This window comes from Myxine glutinosa, chromosome 9 (assembly GCF_964187855.1).
Source record: "Myxine glutinosa chromosome 9, kmMyxGlut1.1, whole genome shotgun sequence".
Taxonomy (NCBI): domain Eukaryota; kingdom Metazoa; phylum Chordata; class Myxini; order Myxiniformes; family Myxinidae; genus Myxine; species Myxine glutinosa.
Genome location: NC_136269.1, coordinates 92,514,099 through 92,540,876, shown reverse-complemented (window position 1 = coordinate 92,540,876; position 26,778 = coordinate 92,514,099). Strand labels below are relative to the sequence as shown.

General features: G+C 42.5%; 1 protein-coding gene across 3 annotated transcripts in view; it reads right to left on the bottom strand.

Moving 5' to 3' along the window:
- Positions 1 to 1,179: 1,179 nt before the first annotated feature.
- LOC137418979 (uncharacterized) overlaps positions 1,180 to 26,778 on the bottom strand; it is a 109,796-nt gene continuing 84,197 nt past the window's right edge. For 2 of the 3 annotated variants that reach the window (XM_078784525.1, XM_068105150.2), the window contains exons 5-10: positions 25,967 to 26,716; positions 14,483 to 14,565; positions 8,967 to 9,084; positions 7,961 to 8,169; positions 6,863 to 7,822; positions 1,180 to 3,085 (exon numbers count right to left, since the gene is read on the bottom strand). In XM_078784525.1, the coding sequence (XP_078640651.1) occupies positions 1,698 to 3,085; positions 6,863 to 7,822; positions 7,961 to 8,169; positions 8,967 to 9,084; positions 14,483 to 14,565; positions 25,967 to 26,716 (3,508 nt within the window). In that variant the 3' untranslated portion in view covers positions 1,180 to 1,697. The remainder of the gene's footprint in view (positions 3,086 to 6,862; positions 7,823 to 7,960; positions 8,170 to 8,966; positions 9,085 to 14,482; positions 14,566 to 25,966; positions 26,717 to 26,778) is intronic. The other variant, XM_068105151.2, reaches the window with a different exon arrangement.

Sequence of the window (26,778 nt, the reverse complement as noted above, 5' to 3'; positions counted from 1 at the left end):
GAAAAATGAAAGTGTTCCATTTTTCGTGACTTCACTTATAGGTACAAAGAAAAGTTGCAGGTTCAACACCATGAACCATTAACATTCGTTGACCTGCCTCAAAAAAAAAAGTTAGAATTCAATTAAATTTCCATGAAATAGCATTCAAACATTAAACATTGTCTTGCTGACCGTATTAAGTTAAAGATCCCAGATGACATTCGGTGAAATTAAGCCAGCATTCTCATCCGTCGGAAAATGTAAAATGCTGCATAAGTAGGCCATCATATTTGGATAAAATGGCCCCATTCCAGATACTTTGTGAGTTGAAGGCAATATTGAGCCCCTACGAAGGAGATAGAATATATTCCAACAGAACAAATTAATTACTTTGACAAGCGTGTGCCACGATGAGTGACAAAAGCTGCGTTTGAATCAAAATATAACATTTGATCAAAAAAAAAAGTTGTTCCTTGATCATAAACTGACAAGACAGACATGAACCAATTATTGCTTAACCCCACTTTTCGCTTCTCCTGCGCAGGGTAAAGAAAACACATACATGCTCAGTTAATCATCGAATGCCAATTAACAAGTTGTCCGAGCTCTCGCACGCACACACACTTCATCAAAATACAAGTTCAAGCTCCTGCCTGCACACTTCATCACAAAACCTCTTCAAAGAACTTGCATAATCAACAAACGACTCCAATATGAAAATCGTCCACATTTGTCCCATTTAAAATCCACGTGCCCAAAATACGAGACGGTAAACTCGGATGCTCGTGGCAGCATTTCTGTGGGTGCAATGCTGCTGATGCAGTGCCCCTATAGATTAGTGCAATCATTTGTAATTTGGCCAAATTTGCTGACACACAATGGGCACGTGGGCTCTTGCAAATAACACCTGGGCTCTTGATACCTTCTACCAGAAAACTCTGGCGAACATGACCCACGTTCAACCTGTTCAACATTCCCATCGGAAGGACTCGTTGGTAAAACAACTCATCGGTGATGCACAAGGATGACAGTTCAATGAGTTTATATCCAGGTCAGGATTGAACCAAGAATGGCCAACTCAATGGTTGCTGCACTGTCATCAAGCTATCCTGTCACATGGTTTTAAATCCAAAGACAGGAAATGTTTTCTGAGATATTTAAATTGACTTGCAAAGACAACTTATCGACGAGCAGAAAATGTCCAGCAATCGACAAGTTTATTTTCCAATGTATGCAATTTACATCACTAATGCAAGAAAAGAACCAACTTAGGGATTTTGCAACTGATAAAGGAAAGAACCGCTATTATATAGAGTATGCACGAGCAACTATCACCAAATCCACTGATAGATTAAACATCATACTTAACAATATAAAAACGCTGGGATAGTTTCAATGTCGACTGAAAATTATAATAAAAACAAATCGATTAGTAAACACCAACATCAAGAAACAAACCATACAACAGTGAAATAAAAAATTAATGATTTCTAACGAGATCAAGAGCAACAACCAAATACGTTATTTTTTTTATTTTTTTATATTTTTAAACAGGGTCGAAGGCTCATGAAGAGCTGAATTCCTGGTAAAACTAACTCCAGGTCAAAAGGTAACAATTTCTAAAGCTACAAAATTATAAACATGTTCTACATATTTTCTTTCATGACCAGATTCAGATCACAAATGGCTCCGCTCACAGACAGGCAAGGTCGATAAACTCAAAACCGGCCCTGGAACTGCTCCCGGCCTAAAGGTCGAACCGATCCCATCCTGAAGCCACTCTGAGGCATTCCTCCAACAAAACCCTTTCCGATCCATTCTTGGGAAGATGGAAGGGCCTGTTGCTGTACAGGAAACAGGGTGGATGTCCCAGGTTGTTGTGGTTGTGGTGGTGGTGGTGGTGGTGGTGGTGGCTGAGTTGCAGGTGGATTATTATTAGTAGCCGCAGCAGGTGGTGCTTGAGGTCCTGTTTTGGCTTGTTTTACCAGCTGTGACAGGTTACTGGTGCTGTGCATCAGAATGTCCAAGGCTTTCAGGACATTTGGATTGTTAAGATTGATGCTGGCAGGGTCTACTTTAGGTAATGGAGCGGCAGTCGGACCTGACCTTGGTGTAATTTGTTGAGCTGGTTGTTGCGCTTGTGCAATTGACTGAGGCTGTGATGGAGATTGCTTTACTAACTGTGGCTGCTGCTGCGGCGGCGGCTGCTGCTGCGGTGGCGCCGGCTGCTGTTGCGGCGGTGGTTGCTGCTGTTGCGGCGGTGGTTGCTGCTGTTGCGGCGGTGGTTGCTGCGGCGGTGGTTGCTGCTGTTGTGGTGGTGGCTGCTGCTGTGGCAGTGGTTGTTGCTTCTGATGCAGCTGCTGATGTGGTTGCTGATGTGGTTGCTGATGTGGTTGCTGATGTGGTTGCTGCTGCTGATGCGATGGCTGCTGCTGATGTGGCGGCTGCTGCTGCGGCGGCGGGTGCTGTGGATGCGGCTGCTGCTGATGCGACTGCTGCTGCTGCTGATGTGGCTGCTGCTGCTGCTGATGTGGCTGCTGCTGCTGCTGATGTGGCTGCTGCTGCTGCTGATGTGGCTGCTGCTGCTGCTGATGTGGCTGCTGCTGCTGCTGATGTGGCTGCTGCTGCTGCTGATGTGGCTGCTGCTGCTGCTGATGTGGCTGCTGCTGCTGATGCGGCTGCTGATGCGGCTGCTGATGCTGAAATGAATATTTTGCCGAGGATGTCTGTAGTCTATCATAACTTACCGTTGCACCTGGACCCTGTCTTCCTAAGTCAGGTAAAGGTTTTGTCACCGATGCTGGCCATGAAGTTTCGGCTCCACTATTACTACCACCTGTAGCCACACCACTATTACTACTCACACCAGTCCCTAATGAAGGTATCATTACACCTGGTGCAGGCTGTGGTTGGCCTATAACAGCTGCAGTTGGAGCATGCTGGCTCAAAAGAGCTCTTTTATGTGAGACTGCACTGGGATTGGCCCACTGCTCACGAAAAGCAAAGGGTTCCAGTGGCGCTGTATGAGGTGGCTGCTGTTGCTGCTGTTGAAGCACAGCCGGTGTTCCTCGGGTCATGCTGGCAGCAAGCATTGGTCCATGTAGCGCTGTGCAAACAACCAGTAGATTAACCAGAGGACAGCTGAACAGTTCACATTTACCAATTGCAAATGTAGGTTTCAGAGACCATATAAGCAGGTGAGAATAAATGTTTAAGTTTTCAAGCCAGTAGAGCCACCACCACCTTCGGTAAGTGAATCAACCCATAAGGCACATTTCTGGTTCACCAACCATTATCAGTGAGGAGTTGATTCCTCCCAAAAGTTAATACGACACGCTGTCCTATTCGTCTGGTCATTAAATAGTTGATGTTCAACAAAATTTGTACAAAAGGTTTCTCGATGGGTTTCACCTCTTTGATACCTCTACTTTAAACAAAAAAAGGTTTACCAAAATATGACGTGGGGAACTACCTGAAAATAGGCCAAATCCAAGATGGCCGCCATCAAAATTAACCAAAGTGGAAAAAATTTCAAATATGGAACCAGCCAAGATAAAAACATGTATGATGAGTCTATTCATATCAGCATATACATATACATGTTATGGAATGTAATTTTCAAGTTCAATGTTACATAAAATGCAAAATGGCCACCAAGATTGGACGAAAAATGCAAAATTAGTATATCTACATGTACATAACTAACGGCATTAGAAAGTGGTTAGAAATCTCTTTCAATTAGCATATTCAAACCCCTGACATCTATATATTCAATGTTGACAAAATTATAATGTCAATGGAACTCTAAAACATGTTCTTATTCACTTTAATTGTTGGATTAAGGTTAATACTACCATGCCTCTCTGCACCTATAATGTCTTATCTCAAATTTGCACAGTGCATCACTATTAGTCAGTGGTGTCACTGGAATCATGAATTTGCCCATTTGTGCATGTTATCCCTTTGCAGTGACCACACACCAAGTTACATTTTAGTCCATTTTTCCTGCAGGAGCATGTGCTTTTGGCACACATTCCAGTACAGTTGCATTTAATGATCTTGAGTAGAGATGCAGGTGCAGCAAGTTGATCCATTCTGTATGGCTTCAAGATAGACTCATGCTGGGTCTTGCAGAGCATCCAGCCCCATTCTGTCGCCTCCATGTTGTTGCCTAGCTAGGCCTGCACTTGGAGGTAGACCCGCTGGCTGTGGAATCTGGCAGCATCTGATGTCGGTGGAAGACGTTCAGGGGGCAGATAGCCGGAGCTTGAAGCAACCTTCTCAGTGAACGTAGATGCACGTTCAAAATTCAAATCTGAACCATGCTTACAACCATAAATGGTTGCAATGGCCTGATTACCAGATAGCTCAAGTTCCTCACGATTAATATCTGCCACCATGAACAACTCTGCGAATTCCTTGAGGCCACGGTATTTACCCATAGCTGACATTTTTCCTATGCCATAGGGCTTCGATGTCATATCACATCCAGACAGTGCATGAATAAAGAGCAGGGAATGACTGAGGTCAGGGTCAAGTTCCTTCTGCAGGATGGATATATCAATGAGCTTTGTGCTAGTTTGAAGATAGATGGTCTCATGTTTTCTGGGTGTGAAGTGGTGTTGCAGCAGAATGAGAAGGCCAGTGTCATCCCCTACAACTACCACAGGCAGTGACAGAGCAATTGTGCAGGTAGTCATTGCAATGTCATAATCAGCATCTCCAGATGAGTGACTGAATGCCTTCTTTCTTCTCCATCTCAGATCCCAGGAGACGAAGGAATTTCTGTTTGTTTCTTGTTTGCCAAAAATGGCTTTTTCGTCATTTTGAGCAACATATCTGGAGTGAAATCCACATCCACTCCCATCTCACTACCAGTTCTCTTCTGATGAGTGTCATCTTTGGTAGAAGGGCCACTGCCATAGCCATCAAACACAATGTGAGCATTGTTATAGTGGTTGCGCACAGACGCAATATATAGTTGGCAGAGATTGGCATACGATGTGGACTTGGCCCAGGGCAGGCGCTGTAACAGGACGCCTCCATCGATGACATAGGTAACACGGATGGGCAACTCCTTTATAACACATGCTGGTACCTTCTTGACTAACCCATTCAGTAGATCAGCCTTAACTGCAAGTCGCATAAAAAGTTTTGTGTCGAACAAGGATGAGGGATAGGAACACAGCTCAAACTGGAACAGTGTCTGGATATCAATAGTGCCAATGCCTGCAACAAGGAGGCGCTGCTACAGTTGCTTAGGATCGATCTGGATCTTCTCACCATCAACAGATACATACACTGAGGAAGCTAGGTTATTAACCTGTTGTTTTTTTGTGAATTTGTGTTTTGAAACTGACAGTCCCTCCATAGATACCAGGATAGCAGCACCAACAGTCTCAGCAGAGTCAACGTCCACTGACCCTTCTAGTGCTATCACTCCTGATGACAGGTTCCGGGGTTCTTTAGAATTCTGTGAGAATGGCTTTCTCTCTTCAAGATAATCAATGATGGACTGCAGATCTTTGTTTGGCATCACGCTTGAGTTTTGCCTGTGTGAGATCTTTGTACATCTCCCCTGGACTTGAGATACCTGTTACCTCCTGCATAGCCTTGTGCACTTCACCACATGCAGGCAAGATAGTAGCCAGATCAGACTGGTTGACTCCTCGAAACCACGTCCTCTAGTCAGCCCACCGACTGATTTTACACTGCCCATCAGAACTTGCTCAATATACAGGTCGCTAAATATTCCTGCCCAGTGACTGTCACCGACGGAGAACAAACAGTCCTTCCAGAAATTTTTTATAAAGTGGGGTGCGTCTCCTCTATAAATATATCAGGCTGATATAAATAGACTAATCATACATGTTTTTATCTTGATCAATTCCATACTTATGACATTTTCCCACTTTGGTTAATTTTGATGGTGGCCATCTTGGATTTGGCCTATTTCCAGGTAGTTCCCCATGTCATATTTTGGTTAAAAAAATTTTTTTTTAACGTAGAGGTATCAAAGAGGTGAAACCCATCGAGAAACCTTTTGTTCAAATTTTGTTGAACATGCAGTAATAATTGTTGTTTAATGACTGGACTATATATGGGATTACATCCAAATACCACCACTTATCTATTATGGAACCATGAACCGTATGCCAAAATAGCCATATGATCCTGACCAACAGGGGAGACCATGTGTAGCAGTTCTGTGTCTTTCAGACAGCAACCAAGCCAGAAGTTGCATTTGAACTTTAACAGATTATGTCCTGTCTACAATTCAGGAACCTTGTTGACTGTATAATGGAGGCCTAAACATGATGGAGACAAGGCAGATACCATTGTTGGTCAAGATCTTTGCAGTGTGGCACGTGGGTGAATAACTCCAAAATATTTAAGAGGTCAGGCATAGCCATGGTGGAGGACTGAATCATGCATACTTCCTGTCTGCAAAATCTTCTTGCGGTTTCAACACATCCCAACGTTTGCAACTTGCAACTGGAGTATGGAATCTGTTCAAACAAATATGTGAATCTGCATCAATGAACAGAAAGTCATGTCATTCAGGCCTCCATCATGGCCTTTCTCCATGGGGATGCCTGTCCTTCGTCTTCCTCTAAAATGTCTTGCTCTCCATTTTCAGAGAACATCAGCATTAATTGTTTTGTAGGTTTCATGTTTGCACATCCTTCGTCATTACAAGTTATTTGCAACAAACCAGGTCGAAATGAATTGGTGAGAGTGGTTTGAAGAGAACCTCATTGGAATTACTGAATAAGACTTGATGGAAATGTGAAATGCCAAGAGTCTAATGTGCTCACATGAAATCAACCTGCTTTAACATTTACTGTAAAATAATAAATAAATACAAAAAGAAAAGCAATACCTCTTTCTTGCAGAAGTTTGTCCCTCCTCAGAGTAACATGCTCCAATACTCGTTCCATTTCCTCAAGTACCAAAGGCCTTCCTTCAGCCAGAAGAAAAAATAATGGTGTCATCTCAGATTTTGCAGCCTCTGGGTGGGACTGAGGACCTGCAACGTCTGCAGAAAATGGGCCAGGAGCCCTGTGGAAATTGGGCTCAAGACCCTGGTTTGGCTGTCCTCCGATCTGAAACTCTTGAGTGTCACTTTGAAAACCCACACCTTCTGGTCTAAAACCTGGTTCTGGGCGATGGTCACTAGTGCTAAAAGGTGGCACATCCGAATGAAAACTTGACTCACGATGTGTGGAACCACCACGGAAAGGAGCGTCAGGCGGAAAACCCTCGCTTCGGAAGGGTGGCCTATCACTACGAAAAGCAGGACCATCAACACGGGGTATATCAGAATGGAAAGGTGGACCATCAGAATGTGAACCATCAGGATGAAATACAGGTGCACCAATGCGCGGACCATCTTGGAATCCTCGTCTATCTGGAGGAGGTACTGAGCCACTTATACCGGAGGTTTCCATGGGATATGGCCGCCCTTCCCCATGAAATCCCGATGTCTCGGCATGTGGAACATTAGCTCGAAGATCGAGGCCGTGCCTATCTCTATGGAAGCCCAAAGGATCACCTGGTGGCAAGCCGGCATGGAAAGTTGGTGGTTCCCGAGGAGGTGCATCTGAAGGATAACCCAACCCTTCAGCCTGAAAACCTGGGTTCTCACCATGAAATCCTGGTCGTTCAAGATGTGGACCATCACTTGGAAATCGTGGTTCATTTTTGCCGAGCAGGTAGTCAACCTTTTCTCTGGCTTTGCGAGATATCTCATCTCTGTGCTTTTCTCGGAGCATTGTCATGTAGTTTTGAGATTCTCTGTCGAGCAATTCCAATGCCACACGGACAGACATATTGTGATGTTCTGTTGAAGAAAGATGTAAATACAGTTTAGAAAAACAAAAATGCAAAACAAAATATCAAGAACATTTAAAGAGAACATCGAAAAAATTTAAATGAAGTGGCCATAAATAAATCAATAATGGTAATACCAAATGTGTACCTTCCTCACCTTGCGGCTTTCCATACAAAATGTGCACAGTACACGACTGGTGTAGTTCATGAGGAGGTAACACAACTACGGCAAATGGGGAATTCCCCTTTGCAACATCATCCATGGCTTTGGGCAACAAATGTTGGCCATTCAGAATAATCAGATCCACAGTAAGTCCAAGGTCTCTAATTTGCCTGCCCAAATTCTCTGCATAATCCCTGTCGACACAAAAGCAAAACAATAAAAATAATCATTAAAAATAGGGGCAATACCCGTGAGCACTCACCCGGTAGAATAAAAGCAGTATATTCCACCAAATAAATGTATTTCAAACAGTATCACGGTACTTTAAACCAATTGCAATGGTTGCTAGGAGAAAGGGCAGCATGTAGAAGCATACTAACATAATCATAAGACATAGAAAGAAAAAAATTGGGGGGGGGGGGGGGGGACTGCCGATTTTTCTGATGCAGTGACAAAACTTTGGTACATCACAGGTGATAAAGGGTGTGGTCAAGTGTCATCTAAATTGTGTTTGTAGTTTCAAAGAAAGCAAATACCTATTTTGTGGGGGCGGAGGGAGGGAAAACCTGGACCCACTGTGACCCCCCGGAAACCCACTTAGATCCTGATTTTCTTAATGCCATGAACAAACTTTGGTACATCACAGGTGATGAAGGTTGTGGTCAACTTTCATTGAAATAAAGTGTCGTTATATTTTGGAGAGTCTAACCTAGACCCACTTTGACCCCTGTTGGTTGGAGCCCCTTTGACCCCAACTTCCTTAATGCAGTGAACAAACTTGAGTTCCAATATACTAAATATCATTTTTGGTACGTTTGGTCACAATCCCATCAGCAGTTTCGGATAAGAAGTTGCAAGTGTTTACAGACAGAAGAACAGATTGACAGCGGAGCTCCATCCCATGAGCTCCCCAGAAGTACATTTCAGGTGAGTTAAAAAGCATAAAACAAATAAAAGTAAAATAAGTGAATGAACCAATACAAAATCTTACTTTTGCCTTCTGTCGATAACAGTTACAACACAGTCTGCAGGACGTGCAACCTCATATTCTCGCTGAATCTCCTCAAAACACTGATAGTACAGGTCATCCTTCTTACGTTGCTCCTCTTCTGTCCAATCACAAAAAAAAATAGGTGTTATAGTGGGGCGGCTTAGCCCAAATATTCAAAAGAATTGTGCATTTTTTGATACAAGCACCAAATTTGGCACAAATGTACATTAATATGTTGCGAACATTTTCAGATATTGGGCCACTTGAAATTCTCTTTATGTCCGCCATATTGGATTTCAAAATGGCCGCCACTTGAAATCTACATTTGCTATTATCTCTGGACGTAATGCAGCTATTGACTTGATTCTGGTATCTAAATGTATGTTTTTGGGGGCGAGGAATCCAATGGTACCAATTTCAACTTAATATTATCTATCACAGTCTGTTATATAATTTTATTTGGAAATTATCTAGGCAAATATTGGATTCAACACAATACTTTGAAAAGAATGTCTTAGTTCTGTAAATATAAATAATTTAAAAACTATACTAAATCACTAGTAACAACTCAGACAAGCTCATATATACTGGCAGTCTAAAATATAAATTCATATCCCATTAGGAAACAAAGTGACCCATTCATTTGTGTTTTTCATATGCATATTTTATGTAACATTACATTCATATTGTCAATAAATACCAAACATGCATAATCCCCTTTTCCTAGACCCTTTAAGCCATCTTTTGTGTTTCTAGAGTACAGAAATTTCTTGTATAGGCTTCCATCTGTCTTGTTTCCTTAACAATGCACTGTAGCATGTCTTTAACAATGTTTACAAACATGACTCCACTACATGTCTTTAATCACAGCCCTGACCCAAATAAAAGAGTAGAGAGGCTGCATGTGTGTTGACCCACATCAACTGTGTTCTTTGTGTGTGGCTGTGTTTAAATCACCTTGTGACTCCACATAAATGAGTTAATTACATACAATCTGGGCTCAGCTAGACAACATTGTGTGGTCAGCAATGAAGACGAGAGTCTGAATTACATGTATGCAAAAGACCTTGTGAACCAGTGAAGCAAATACACGTGTAAGCATGAATTAAATCTAGGGCATGATATAATTTCCATGATGTTTACCTCTACACTCAATGGTGGAAGGAGGCAATGTTTTGATCCCAGCTTGTCTGTATGTCTGTTTGTCCACAAAATTCCAGACAAAGCTTGTAGTAGTGGTAGTTGTAGTGGTAGTGGTGATAACAGAAATTGTTATATAGAACTGAACTTATATTATTATTATATGCAGAAAATAACTTCATTTCTATATGCCCTGCAGTGGACAGGTTAATTGGTTTATGCACTGAAGGGGTCACCCTGGTGTGCACTGCTGTGTTCTGCCTCACTGAGTTGTTCAGGTATGATGTACTCAGCACAAGCTTACCTGATACACATGTGTGCTGGCTAAAACCACTTGTCTGGTGGGCACGACAGAGGCAGGTTGTCTAATAGCCAACCTGGTCTTACTTTTTTGGGGTTTATCTGAAATTCTTACTATAAGGCTTTAAATTAGAAATGTTTTATATAAAGTAGTATTTTGAGTGAAGTGTGTATTCCACACTGACAGTTTTGACATGTTCTGAATTTAACACGAAGGCTGTAATTAACAGAACGGGGTATGTCTGGAAAATGTACTGTCCAACCTAATAAGAGTTTAGACTGATTTATATTTCAATCTTGGCTGTGTAAATATTGTAAGAATTTATGAATTCAAATGTTTTGTAAATATTCAATAAATTTGGGAATATTTTTTAACTAAAGAATCTCATGTGATTTTATTTCTCTTCTTGCCTCCGGTATGGGTGAAAATTTAATTCCGGCATAATCTCACAAAACTAATTCCCTAAGTGTGCCAAGCTAAATGCTCTACGATATAGAGGAATTATCCTCCTCTCCATTAGTATGGCGGAGGAAACCCCTCTATTATATATATAACAAAATGTTAACATTATATCATTGTATCGTTGCAGATTCAGAAGACAGTTCCACCATGTCCAAGAGCTTCAGACTAGCTGATGTTGAGCGAACTTCACCATCAACATCACAGCACCTCACCACAACTGACTGGAAGTTATGCCTTATATGTCAAGAGGACAAGACGGAGACACTGACCAAACCTGACCAATCAAAGAGAAAAGACATTGGGAGTGGGTACAGTTCACTCGCAGAGAACTTGGTCAAATTCAGTGAACTTGTAGAGCTTCCAGGATCATTTCACCTGGAAAGACTCGATGATGGTCATGGCATTGAAGCTGCGATGGTTGCACACGGTGCAAAATATCATCAGACATGCAGGCTCCAGTACAAACAACAACACACAACATGCATTTTAAAGGCCATTTTCCCTGCTAGAGCGGGGGTTAGCCTTGCGGTCCCCATGACAATCTTCTCCATTTTGCCCTATTTTCTGCATCTCTCCTTGTTAACCCCCTTGCCCGCATTTCTTCTTCCACCATCTTTAGCCAAGTCTTTCTCGGTCTTCCCCGTCTTCTACTTCCTTCTACATTCATTTCCATCACTCTTCTCAACCAGTCACTTTCATCCTTCCTCAACACATGACCAAACCATCTCAACCTGTTCCTCTTCACAGCATCAATCACAGGCTCTATTCCCATCATCTTTCGCAATTTATCATTTGTCTTCCTCTCTCTCAACGATACTCCGCACATCCGTCGAACCATTCGCATTTCCACCCTTTCCAACCTTCGTTGTTGCTCTACGTTCATTACCCATGTCTCGCTCCCATAAATCATAACACTTCTCACACATGCAGCATACACCTTTCCCTTCAGCTTCAACGACACTCCCCTCATCATCAGCACGCCACTCAATTCCCGAAACTTCTTCCATGCACATCTCACTCGAGCAACCGTTGCCGAGTCTGATCCACCTTCTCCATTCAGCATGTCTCCGAGGTAGCAAAATGTTTTCACACCTTCCAGCTTCACGCCATCTCCAAGATCCAACTCAACATTTCCTCCATCTGCAGCTCCCTCTGTGCACACCTTACATTTGAATGTAGCTGCCACACTGGTTAATGACCCTCTCAGACCACTACATTTTTGATGAACCCACTCAGCGCACATTGTACACTGAATGGAGTTCACTCCGACACCCTTCCTACACACAGCACAGGGCCACTTCCCAGTTCTTTCCACCTCACCACATGCTTTACCACTTGCCATCACCTTCGTCTTTCCGATATTCACCTTCAGACCTTTTGTCTCCATACATTCCTTCCACGTGTTCATCTTTTCCTTCAGTCCATCCATACTTTCCGCAATCAACACCAGATCATCTGCATACAACAACTCCCACGGTAAACCCTCCTTTACGTTCTGAGCCAGCACCTCCATCACAGCTACAAATAGTAGTGGACTTAGTACCGACCCCTGATGCACTCCCACCTTCACCTCAAACTCACCACTGTTCCCGTCCTTCGTCCTTACAGCTGTGCGTGCTCTTTTGTACATTGCCATCACTACTCTGATCAACCATTCCTCCACTCCTAACTTCCTCAATGCCCATGTCAATACTTTGCGTGGAACCCGATCGAATGCTTTCTCCAGATCAACAAACCCAAGAAACAACTTCTTCCTCTTCTCCATGTACTTCTCCTGCAACTGCCTCACAATGAAAAGCACGTCTGTCGTTCCTCTTCCTGGCATAAATCCAAACTGCATTTTGTCGATCTGCTCCAGTACAACAACACCAAACTGCAGAGAGCACAAAAGAGAGCACTCAAGAAAGAATGTGAGAGCGATGAGGAACAAGCTGCATGCAAACGCACCAGGTTACATTCACGCTCATCGAGTACAGAGAAGAAGGTCCCAGAAAATTGTTTCTTCTGTGAACAACCTGCTGGGGCTGACAGTCTTCGGAAAGCTGCAACATTCCAAATGGACAAACGGGTCCTCTCAGCAGCTCTCATGGAATGGTTTGACCAGGAGGACAAGCAACTCGTCATTACTGATGGAGAGGCAGTGCTCAGCAAGCCACTACTGCCAGATCTGACCTCACTCGCCCCATGTAACCATGAAGAGGCTGACAGTCGGATGTTGCTGCATGCATCTCACGCAGTCCAGCATGGACACCATGCAATACTCATCCGGACTGTAGACACCGATGTTGTGGTGCTGGCAGTGTCCCTGGCACAGGAGTTGCAACCAGAAGACAAACTGTGGCTGGCATTCGGAACAGGCCAGAGTTTCCGATACCTAGCAGCACACGAAATAGCAGCTGGATTGGGACGAGAGAAGGCTCGTGCACTGCCAATGTTCCACGCTCTAACTGGATGCGACACTGTGTCTAGTTTTCATAGACATGGCAAGAACACTGCGTGGGCAGTCTGGACGGTACTGCCAGAACTCACTGAGGCGCTGCTGCTGCTGTCCTCTGCACCTCGTGACATACCAGACGATGCAATGCGCATCATCGAGAGGTTCGTGATCCTGTTGTATGATCGAACCAGCAAATGCACAGACATTGACAAGGCCAGGAGGAAACTCTTCGCAAGGAAGAACAATGTGCAGCTCATCCCTCCAACGAAGGCAGCTCTGGAGGAACATGTCAAGAGGGCAGTGTATCAAGGTGGACATGTGTGGGGTCAGATACTGCTGCCAGCACCAGAGCTCCCTCCACCAACCAACTGGGGTTGGTCAAGGACTGGAGAAGGACAGTACACACCTTACTGGACCAGGCTAACTGAGGCAGCTCACAGCTGCATTGAGCTGGTTTCTTGCAAGTGCAAGAAAGGGTGTGTGAGGCGCTGCAAGTGCAAAAAGGCTGCCCTTCAGTGCACAGCCCTCTGTGTGTGTGAAGGGGACTGCACATGACGATGAGTCAACAACATACATGTACTTGTGGCAATGCTGAACTTGTTAACATGACACTGTTTATGTACACGTATCTTCAGTACCGGTATATACCTAGCCTCAGATACCAGTACACCTAGCCTCAAATACTAGACCATGTAGCATGTCAGTATTATACCTAAGACATTTACAGAACTAAGACATTCTTTTCAAAGTATTGTGTTGAATCCAATATTTGCCTAGATAATTTCCAAATAAAATTATATAACAGACTGTGATAGATAATATTAAGTTGAAATTGGTACCATTGGATTCCTTGCCCCCAAAAACATACATTTAGATACCAGAATCAAGTCAATAGCTGCATTACGTCCAGAGATAATAGCAAATGTAGATTTCAAGTGGCGGCCATTTTGAAATCCAATATGGCGGACATAAAGAGAGAATTTCAAGTGGCCCAATATCTGAAAATGTTCGCAACATATTAATGTACATTTGTGCTAAATTTGGTGCTTGTATCACAAAATGCACAACAGGTTTGCTATGCTGCTACACTATTAATAAGATCAGATCGGTTGAATTGACAGATGAAAAAAATAAACAAACAATAAACGATGTTCAAGCACATCTGCCACAAATTACCTTCAGTCATCACAAAGGAATTTCCCATCCGACTGTCTTTTCCTCCAAACATTCCTCCAGCATCATCAAATGCCATTGGACCTCTGGAATAAATAAATAAATTAACAAATAACACAAATTATATCACAGACATCTTCAAAGAGCCTGGAAATTGTGCTCTTAGCTCTTCCATAAATAAATGTAAAATGTTAGTTCACATTTCTATACCTGTATGTCTTTGTTATACAAAGGAGTTCACTGCAGACACATCAGGAACTAGAACGGCACTCGTAGAGCATATAGTCTTGCCTCACGCATTCATTCTGAACAAAAATACCTTTGTTAACTGAACACGCTACTATTATGGCCCACTGCTGTTATGGCCCGTGTACCCGTATCATCCATGCACCCTGTTATGTCACATTGTTTCTTGGCATGGGTTATGAACATCATAAATTTAATTCTTCACTCACATCGGGTTATCGATCCAAATTCTCTGAATATTAAAGTTATATGAAGTTTCAGCTTTTTTCCAAAAAATATTTCAATTCAACCCATTATGGCTGGAATACTTCACCAATGACATTGTCGTTATCACTTTATATACCCCATGGGGAGTTGATGACATTTGCCAAGTTTAATGTTTTTTCGTTGAGCGGTTTGGGCGAAAAATGTCCAATTTTTTTCTTTAATCCAATATGGCTGCCATACTATGTGACATATGATGTCAGAGCAAGCAATAAAATATCAGTGGGGAGTCACTCCTATGTTTAAAGTTTTACATCGATTGGACAAGCGGTTGCAGAGAAAAACATTTTCAAAGCAAAAAATATATGGACACGGACACACAGACAGACAGGGGCATTGCAATAGTCTCGCATCCCCTTCGGGGCGAGACTAATAAAAGCCGATATGTACACGGCCATGGTAAAAGAACAGTTTAACTCTGATAGTTTTGAACTCGATGTCCAATTTGCTGCCCGACTTGAATTTCTCACATTACCAATATATAAAATTTTAAAAAACCACCTTTAGAGGCCATTTTTCCCCGCAAAGCGGGGGGGTTGGCCTTTTTCGGGAACCGTGGTTGTTGTTGTTTTTTGTCCCCTTTTTGAAGCAATGTTTTACGGCCGGATGCCCTTCCTGACGCCAACCCTTTTTGCCGCCTTTAACGACAAACAGGGAATTACCAGTGAACTGGTAGTCAATTAGCCGACCTCGGAAGGATGACAGGCTGAGTCAACCCCCCTGGCGTTAATTCAGCGATCGACCGGGATTCGAACCCAGGATCCTAGGATCCTAAGCCGGCACCCTAGCCGCTAGCCCAACACCAGGGTTTCTCACACACACACACATCTCACATTACCAATGTAGAAGACAAACTCTGAAGTGGTGCACCTGTATCCTTCCTGACCTTAATAGAATAGTATGGTACAACATTAGGCTGCCATTATCGAGAGATGCCAAAAGTTATGGAGGATTGGTTTTCCAAAGATAAGAACCGAATATTTTAGTGAAGTTTGTCTGTTGGTTAAAAGAACGGACTGGACCTTCGTTTATTTTTGAGAAAAACTTGAGTTTAAAGCACTTTTGATTTAGATTATTTTTCCAACATCTGTGTTGTTCAAATTTCACAGAGAACCCTCTAAAAGTCTAAATGCATAATATTATGATGACAAAAGCATGAAGCAACGCAAAATAGTAACAGTAATAATGAGAAAGAGCAGAGAAATTGCAGACCCGAGCCAGGACGTGTTTTCAGTGTTTTTGAAGGCATTTGTGTGAAAACAAATATGTGGCTGAACCACGTGACCGATGATGTCATCATTTTTTTTTTCTATGACAAACAAACAGACAGACAAATGAAAAATCGGTCAGAGACCGAGGACTTGCCGGAATTTACTTTTTTATCGGCCATTTAGGACAAATATGGTGGCCGAACCACGTGACCGATGACATCATCATTAACATATTTTATTCCCCATGGAGAGTTTTTTTACAATGCGCCATGTCAATTTTTTATATTCAGCACTTTTGGAGATATGGAGGGTGCTAAGTTTTTCTGTTTTTCAAAGATGGCGGCCAAACCACGTTACCTATGACGTCATCATTAACATATTCTATTCCCCATGGAGAGTTCTTTACAATGAGCCATGTCTCAATTTCTTCTATTCAGCACTTTCGGAGATATGGAGGTGCAAAGTTTTTCGGTTTTTCCAAGATGGCAGCCGAACCACGTGACTGATGACGTCATCATTCACATATTTTATTCCCCGTGGAGAGTTCTTTACAATGAGCCATGTCTCAATTTTTTCTATTCAGCACTTTCGGAGATATGGAGGTGCAAAGTTTTTTTGTTTTATTCCAAGATGGCGGCTGAACCACGTGACCTATGACGTCATCATTGACATTTTATTCCCCATGGAGAGTTCTTTACAATGAGCCATGTCTCAATTTTTTCTGTTCAGTAGGCCCTCTTTGAGGAGGGGGAGTGAGCGGGGGGAAATTGAGAAGCAATGAGGGTGGGGAGATTTGAAGGGGAGGGGTGAGGGGGGAGCATGAGAGAGAGAGAGACCAGTCTGTGGTCTTGTTTGACCAGAGATAGACATCAGTACATCAGCAGTACTTTCGGAGATATAGAGGTGTATTTTTTTTGGGGTTTTTCCAAAATGGCGGCCGAACCACGTGACTGATGACGTCATCATTAACATATTTTATTCCGCATGGAGAGTTCTTTACAATGAGCCATGTCTCAATTTTTTGTATTCAGCACTTTAGGAGATATGGAAGTGCAATTTTTTTTGGTTTTTCCAAGATGGCGGCCTAACAACGTGACCGATGACGTCATCATTTACATATTTTATTCCCCATGGAGAGTTCTTTACAATGAGCCATGTCTCAATTTTTTCTGTTCAGTACTTTCGGAGATATAGAGGTGCAAAGTTTTTCGGTTTTTCCAAGATGGCGGCCGAACCACGTGACCGATGACGTCATCAATTGGGCACAGTCTATTCCAGGGCAAGACCAATATGTGTGCAAAGTTTGGCGATTCTACGTGCAACGGTGTAGACGCAGTGCTGCAAACAGATAGACAGACAGACAAACGAACAGATCAACATACTTGCCGGAATCTTTTCCGGCAAGTAACAAACAGACAGACAGATGAAAAATCGGTCAGAGACCGAGGACTTGCCGGAATGTACTTTTTTATCGGCCATTTTGGACAAATATGGCGGCCGAACCACGTGACCGATGACGTCATCATTAACATATTTTATTCCCCATGGAGAGTTCTTTACAATGAGCCACGTCTCAATTTTTTCTATTCAGCACTTTCGGAGATATTAGTCCATGAGCCAGACAAAATTTGAGTATCAAATTGGCGGACTAATTCCCACTATAATTTTTAGTTACACACATGTGTGACGTCCATGAAAATGAGTGATGGACATTTCAAATGAGTAGCTTAACACCATTTCCGACGCCATCTTTAAAAATGGCTGCCATTTTCAAAGAATATTAATGTAATTCAAAACTATGGCTGCATGGTAAATTCTGATGGTCAAATCTTAATTTGTACTGATCAAATGTTGTTCACTTTATAATTTGGAGCATGTCAATACTTATTTTAACCATTTTTATACATTTTTGCCAAGTATTTTGCTTAAAAATGCTTGGAAAAATGCCTAAATTTGTTATTTTTAAACAAGTCACTCGCAGAAGTTGTCTATAAAAGTTGGTTAAACCAAATTGGGACAGATAGATTGAGATTTTCAGTAAAGGTAATGATTACCGACATGAGAATATTAGTCATAACTACCGTAGCCTCCGCGTTTTTGGTGAAAAACCTAGTTTTTTGTTTGTGTGCCCAAATTCTAAAACAAAATTATGGTGTAGGGGAAATAAAAATAGGCATAACGTTTGAACCACACAAGATAGGCCAACATATTACCATTCATAATGTGTCTTGAAGCCCTCTACGCATTGCATTAATTAATATGTAAATTGGATCAGTAATTAGGTCACCAGGGGTCACAAGGTCACGAAATTCAGGCACTGAAAATGAGTACATCGTCCAGCAAAAATTAAATTTAAAAATCGGTTACACACATTTTCACAGTTTTGTGCTTCTATTCTTCAAAGGTGAGACCCTTACACCTGTTTGATGAGAAACTACTCTTCTTTGTGGGCAATCTGTGTGTAGTTTTGCATTGGTTTTATTATGCTTTGATTATGTCGTAGTTTCTATTGAAATTAGTGTATGTACTCTTTCTTTGTTCTTGTAGTATTAAAATCGTCTATTCAACGTATTTATGCCTTTGTCTTTATCAATACTGGTTGATTTCGAGGGCTACATGTTTTGCTAGAAATGTATTGAGGACACAATATTTTATATTTATATTGGTATTATTTTCAGCTGAAGGAAAAAGATATTGATTTTCAGATTTGTTTAGCTAGATTCACATTTCAACTGCATATACGTACAAGTATGGTAATTTTCCCCCATCATTTTCTCATTTCAGATTGAATGGATGACGATTAGATCTTCTGCCCAAAAGTGCCATTCCACCTATATATACATGGTTTATAAACAATTTTGAAATGTCTCAATCGGAAGTAATGGTTAAACGGAGAAAGCTGGAGCATGGGACAGGAACATGTATCATTTGCAGCAAGAAATCAGCCCTGGATGAGTTGAGCAAGCCAAATGACAACGACTCATGGCAGACACTTTGCAATGCAGCGACCATACGAAATTTTTAACCCATTCTTCAGCTTGCTGAAGAGAGCCCAGCTGAACTTCCGCATGTTCCAATATACTATCACAGGGCTTGCAGGTCAGACTTTACACACAAAAAGTCATTAGCTAAGTTTCAAGAGCAATCCAACAGTTCTTTGGCAAATGTGCCCGATACTGCGCCCAGACGATCTTCCAGAGATGAGCCGTCATCTAACGAGAGAGTGTATGAAAAGAAATGCATCTTTTGTCTGCGGGTGTCAAAGTATTACAAAGGGAACACGGTCGAGAGAGGCTCTTAATCCAGCTGTTGAGCTGCGGTCAGACAAAACCGTGAGGGAGGCTGCAATCAACCGTAATGACGACAGAGTGTTGGCCGTGACTGCAAGAGATATAGTTGCAGCCGAGGCTCATTACCATAAATCGTGCTACCGAGATTACACGCGTCCAGAGAGAAGCGAGCAACTGCAGACTCCAGAACCGAGTGAAGAAGACTACATTCAATATCAAAAGGTTGAGAAAGCATCACTAAAAACGGTGTTTGAATACATCCGGAACAATTTATTTTCAAATCCAAGGATTATTCCACTGCTCGATATCACAGCCAAGCTTGTGTCATCAATGGCGTCTGCAGGCATAAGTGAGATCACCAATTCCACCAAGAAAAATATCCGGCGCAGTATAGAGATGCAGTTCTGCGATTCACTGACCTTCTTCACAGAGAACCGTCACGTTTACCTAATGCCTGATAACCTAACCAAAACGATGTTAGCTGCTGAGTTGATCCACGTGAAATCAAAGCTGGAAACATTTGAAAAAGCCAGTAATGACAACATAATTGTCCAAGCAGCCATGTCACTGCGAGATGAAATTAAAGCCGCTCCCTTCAATGACAATTGGCCTCCTCAGCCAGCAGATCTCACTCCAGATTATGTGAAAGTTCCACCGACTCTACAGAGGTTTTTGAGAATCTTACTTGGTGGAAGTGAGAACGGCTCTGCTCGCATAAATAGACTAACATGGTCGATGGCACAGGATGTCATCACTGCAGTAAGTGTTGGCACAGTGAAAACATCAAAAACATGTCTTGCTTCCATGGGCTATCAAAACACTAACTGGTAATGTTGAGTTGATCAAAATCTTGAATAGACTCGGACATGGGTGTTCATACACAGCTCTGGAAGAGATTGCACAGCACTCTGTATTGACAAAATAGCAAGTGTTAACAGCGATGATGTTTCTCTTCCTTAAGATGTGCACCACTCTGTCCCGACAGTATTAGCGTTTGACAACATTGACAGGTTAGAAGAATCCCTGAGCGGAGGTGGAACATCACATAGAGTCAATGGAATCATTGTCCAAACAAAATCATTTTCGTGTATGCCCGCACAGAAAACATCTGTTGTTGATAAACAAGAGAAGAAACGATCCATTCAATCATCGGATAAACTGCTACCAGTGTATAGTGTCGGGAAAAGAAAAGGTCCGCCAGCAATACAAACAGCTGATTTGTCTGGAACTCTTGAAGATGCAGCTTCTAAAGCACAGAGGAGAAACCACTTGTGGGTGTTGACGCGTTTGCTCGACCCACTTCATCAGAAAGTCAGCTCATGGACAGGTTTTAACATCATGACAAGAGGTCATGTGGAGGCGATGGAAGATGTTGTAGGCTATCTGCCCTCTATAAATGCACCCGCAACAGAAATGGCAACAGCGCAGGAGATTCTCTCCAATGCTTTAAAGATCATGTCTTCACTCCATCTTGAGAACATTGCAATAGTACTCGATCAAGCTCTGTTTGCTAAGACAACTGAAATAGCTTGGAAGCATCCCACCCAGTATGGAAAAATTGTGCTCATGATGGGAAATTTCCATACCATCTGCAACTTTATGTCCAGCATCGGGAAAATGTTTAAAGACGCAGGACTTCGTGACCTGTCTGTCGAATCCGGCGTAATAGCCGAGGGATCCATCAACAAGGTATTGGAAAGCAAACAGTACAACCGCTCTGTTCATTTCCACAAGTTGACATACGAAGCATTGATGCGGCTTGCGTGGAATGGATTCCAGAATTGGTTGGAATCACATCACCCTGAAGACTCACAAGCTGGACAACACCAACCACACACTATACAACATTAATATGAACACCTGTCATGAAACTCTTGCTGCAGCAATGGCCGACGACTCTTGCACATATATCATGGACTTGTTTGTGGCCTATCTGGATGTCCTGCGTCACAGTCATGGTCAGCTAGCACAGTTTTGGATGATGTACATCGATATGGTCGAGATCTTGCTCGGGCTATTGAGAGCCGACAGAGAGGGTGACTGGACTCTCCACCTAGCTTGTATTAAACAGGTGATCCCTTGGTGCTTTGCTCTGAGCAAAGTGAACTATGCCAGATACCTCCCAGTGTACTATGCACAGATGACACAGCTTGAAAAAACCTGTCCAATGCTGTACCAGCATTTCAAGCGAGGCTACTTCTCTGTGCAGCTCAGACAAGGCAATCCATTTGGCCGAATAGCAGTCGATCAAACAACTGAGGAAACAGTCAACAAGGACACACAAACTGCAGGAGGAACACGAGGCTTTAGTCTCCAGCCAGGGGCTATATCACGCTACTATCTCACAGCAGAACATCTTGCTGCTGCTGTGAGGCGACTTCGTGAGGCAATCGGCCAGAACCAGACTCAATTCCATCATTCTGAACTCGGGAATCCTCGCATCCAGAAAGACGAATCAGATGTTAGAGCAATTGTTGGCTTACTAGAGAACGACTGGATAAATCCGTTTGGCCATGACCCTTCTGATCTTGTCAGTATCTCGACTGGAGTAGCTGCCACCCCTGAGGTTTCTAGTGACCTATTAAATGCACTGCAAAAAGGGAAGGAGGCTTACCAGACATTTCAGGAGTATCGCCTGGAAAAAAGGTGACGGTTTCTATGACAAAATCAAAAAGCTGAACTTTAAAGCATTTGGTGAAGTCAAGAAGAAGTCTGTGAAGGGCACAAACAAGGAAATAGTTCTGAAGGCTGACAGGAGGTTGTTTGTCACCATGATACTCATTGCACAGAACCGAAAGCTTGACATGCACGACGTGTTTTGTCACCCTTTTGGGCCATTACCATGGTCGCTGGCAAATGTTGACGGCACTCTTAAGAAAACCAACAAAGCTGCGCTTGCTGAAAATCTAGAAAAGATGGTGGACCCTGCAGAAGATGTTCCCGAACCACGTGCAACACTGATTGATGCTATGGCTCTAATACAGAAACTGCATGGAGAAAATCATACTTTTGAAGAGCTGTCTAATCATATCTTTGAATCATCCTTGCATGCTGCTCAGGGAAGTGATCGCGTTGATGTGATCTTCGACATCTACAGGGACTAGTCCATCAAATCTGCTGAACGTGTGAGCCGAGGATCACAGGAAGGCGTGACATTCAATAGGATAAGACCTGGTCACAAGATAAAAAAAATTGGCGACGCTTGCTGGCCTGCAGTGAAACTTTAAAAAAGCTCACCAAGTTTCTGGCAGAATCGTGGCAAGGAGAAACCAAGAGGGAGAAGCTAGGTGACCAAACAATGTTCGTCACATGTGAGGAAAAATGCTTTAAGCTCACCAGAGAGAAATGCGAGGCAGTCCAGGTCCTCAGATCCAACCACGAGGAGGCTGACACTCGTTTATTTCTACATGCACAGCATGCCGCTGCAGAGAATTACAAGGCTATTGTTTTGGTGGCAGATGACACTGATGTTTTCATCATCTGTCTCGGTCTAAGCAGTGCCATCAAGTGTAAAGTTTTCATCCGGCGTGGAACAAAAGCTCGCGTTAGAATGATTGACATCACAAAAATCGCTGCAGCATTGGGGCATTAAGTGTGCTCTGCACTGCCAGGACTTCATGCTTGGACTGGTTGTGACACTATCAGCGCTCTTGCTAGCCAAGGAAAAATGAAAGGTCTGCAAATTGTGCGGACGAATCAGATATTCCGAAATGCTTTTGTCTCTCTTGGAGCATCGTGGAACCTGACACAAGACGTTTTCAACCAAATCCAAGAGTTCACATGTCTTCTTTACTCTAAAAACACAAAGATATGTGGTGTAAACGATCTGCGCTATAATATGTTCTGTGCAAGAAAGGGCGACGTCGAATCTGGACAGCTTCCACCATGCGCAGACACACTGCTGCAGCACACACTTCGTGCAAATTACCAAGCTGCTATCTGGAGGTGAAGCCTAGAATGCTTTCCAGACATACCCAAGCCATCAGAAGGCCATGGCTGGGAATTAAACAGTGAAGGAGAACTAATAATTCAGTGGATGACTGGCTTGCCGGCTCCAGATGTCGTTCTTAGTCTCATCTCATGCAAGTGTGCACGGAGTTGCCGCCAGTTGGACTGTTCTTGCATGATTAATGGTCTAAAGTGCACTGCTGCATGTAAACTGCAGAGTTGCACCAACATGGCACAAGAAGACGATGATTACGATGATGGTGCTGATATTGAACAGGACTCAGATGATTGCGACAGTGATTGTGATAACGAAGAGGATTAGCGTCAAAAACTTGTAAACGAATTTTTATCAGTGTATATATGAAGAGTTTGGCTCCAAAACGAGATAAATCCATTTTCAAGGTTTTAAGAAAAATGGCAGAAAAGGTCAAAATTCAAAGGGAAATGTATAATATACATGTTATTATTGCCAAGAAACCCAGGATTTACGGCACTTTGGGATGAAAAAGCCCAGGGAAAGTTTGATCACTGACAATCTTTTGACAACAAAAAATCCAAAATGTTAAATTTGGCATTTATTTCATTTTGAAACCAAGCTCTTCGTATGTCACATTGATACCGATAGGCTAAACCATTTTCAGATTTCATTCAGCATGCCATGGAGGTTAGGTTTGAAGAGGACTAAACATAGCCATTGAGTAGAACATAGAACTTTTTCTATTTCCCTACAATTTCATAGACATTGCACAAGCTGTTTTGGGTATAGAGCAAAGCACAACGTACTGGAGGGCATATTTCCAGTTTCGCATGCCCCACACATCAATTAATAATTCATTGTATGTAAACTTGTTAACATGGGTTTAACACATACCAATAGGTGAAAGGGTCTTATCTAGGCATCAGAATTGTGAAAATGTGTGTAACCGATTTTTAAAGTAAATTTTTGCTGGACGATGTACTCAGTTTCAGTAGTGCATGAATTTCGTGACCTTGTGACCCCTGGTGACCTAATTACTGATCCAATTTACATATTAATTAATGCAATGCGTATAGGGCTTCAAGACACACATTATGAGTGGTAATATGTTGGCCTATCTTGTGTGGTTCAAACGTTATGCCTATTTTTATTTCCCCTAACCCATAATTTTGTTTTAGAATTTGGCCGCATACAAACAAAATAAATGGATTTTTAACCAAAAACGTGGAGGCTACAGTAATTATGACTAATATTCTCATGTCGGTAATCATTACCTTTACTGAAAATCTCGATCTATCTGCCCCAATTTGGTTTAACCAACTTATTTAGACAACTTCTGGGAGTGACTAATTCAAAAAAAACAAATTTAGGCATTTTCCAAGCATTTTTAAGCAAAATTCTTGGCAAACATGTATAAAAATGGTTAAAATAAGTATTGACATATTCCAAATTATAAAGTGAATAACATTTGATAAGTACAAATTAAGATTTGACCATCAGAATTTACCATGCAGCAATAGTTTTGAATTACATGAATATTCCTTGAAAATGGCAGCCATTTTTAAAGATGGCGTCGGAAATGGCATTAAGCTACTCATTTGAAACGTCCATCACTCATTTTCATGGACGTCAGACATTGGTGTAACTAAAAATCACAGTGGGAATTAGTCCCCAAACTTGATACTCAACTTCAAAATTTTTGGACCTGGCTCATGGACTATATAGAGGTGCTAAGTTTTTCGGTTTATCCAAGATGGCGGCCGAACCATGTGACCGATGATGTCATCATTAACATATTTTATTCCCAATGGAGAGTTCTTTACAATGAGCCATGTCTCAATTTTTTCTATTCAGCACTTTAGGAGATATAGAGGTGCTAAGTTTTTCGGTTTTTCCAAGATGGCGGCCGAACCACGTGACCGATGACGTCATCATTAACATATTTTATTCCCCATGGAGAGTACTTTGCAATGAGCCATGTCTCAATTTTTTCTATTCAGCACTTTTGGAGATATGGAGGTGTTAAGTTTTTCGGTTTTTCCAAGATGGCGGCCGAACCACATGACCTATGATATCATCATTAACATATTTTATTCCCCGTGGAGAGTTCTTTACAATGAGCAATGTCTCAATTTTGTCTATTCAGCACTTTCGGAGATATGGAGGTGCTAAGTTTTTCGGTTTTTCCAAGATGGCGGCCGAACCACATGACTGATGACGTCATAAATTGGGCACAGTCTCTTCCAGGGCAAGACAAATACCTGTGCAAAGTTTGGCGATTCTACGTGCAACGGTGTAGACGTAGTGCTGCAAACAGACAGACAGACAAACAGACAGACAGACAAACGAACAGATCAACATATTTGCCGGAATCTTTTCCGGCAAGTAACAAACAGACAGACAGACAAACCAACAGATCAACATACTTGCCGGAATCTTTTCCGGCAAGTAACAGACAGACAAGACAGACAGACTCAAATGCAATACCCTCTCCTCAGGCGAGGGTAATAATAAAAATAAGAAGGAGGAAGTGGAAAAATAAATAAATTACCCAAAGTGAGGCTCATTTCTGTTTGCATTCCAAGGCTGTCTTCCATCAGCTTGTGTCCTTGCTAATGGAGGCCTCATTCCATCAAGCAAAGGCCTCCCTTCATTTCCAGGCCCAACTGCCCTAAGTGGAGGCCTGAGAACTCCAGGTGGTCTTAAATTCATTTGTGGCCTTCCTTCTGGAAAAGGTGGTCGAAAAAAATCAGGACCTCTTAAATCCTGGCCTGGTCTGACATCCATTAGTGACCTTGCATCTCTTGGTGGTCGTCCATCTTCTCCCATAGGACGCAGGCTCCGAAACGGTCTGTCCTCTTCAGGTTGTGTTGGCTGTGGTGGCCCAAAATCTGTAGATCGAGGACCTATATCTCTCTGTGGTGGTCTAAAGTCTCCTGGTCCTTTATCAAATCGTGATGGTCTTCCGATTCTAGGTCGTGCTGATCCTTCAACCAAAGGACGATTCTCTGGTGGTGACCTTCTTTGCCTGGCTGCAACACCACCACTTTGTGATGAAGGGGCATCTCGTGGTGTCCATCCATCTCTCGGCCCCCTGTTTTCTGATGGTGGTCTCATATCACGCCCCTCTTTCACATCTTTACCAGATTCCTCAGTGCTAGGAGGTCGAACATCCCTAGCATCTCTCCCATGCCGGTTAACAGATGTGCTTCGTCCTTCGCGTGTCGGTGACCGACTGCCACGAGGTGAGCGCCCATCCCGGGAGTGCCTTGAATCTCGGATTGGAGAACGGTCTCTTCTCCTGCAAGGAAACAGCTAGGTTATTCGTTGTGTAACAAAGACAAAAAAGAAACAAGTTAAAGA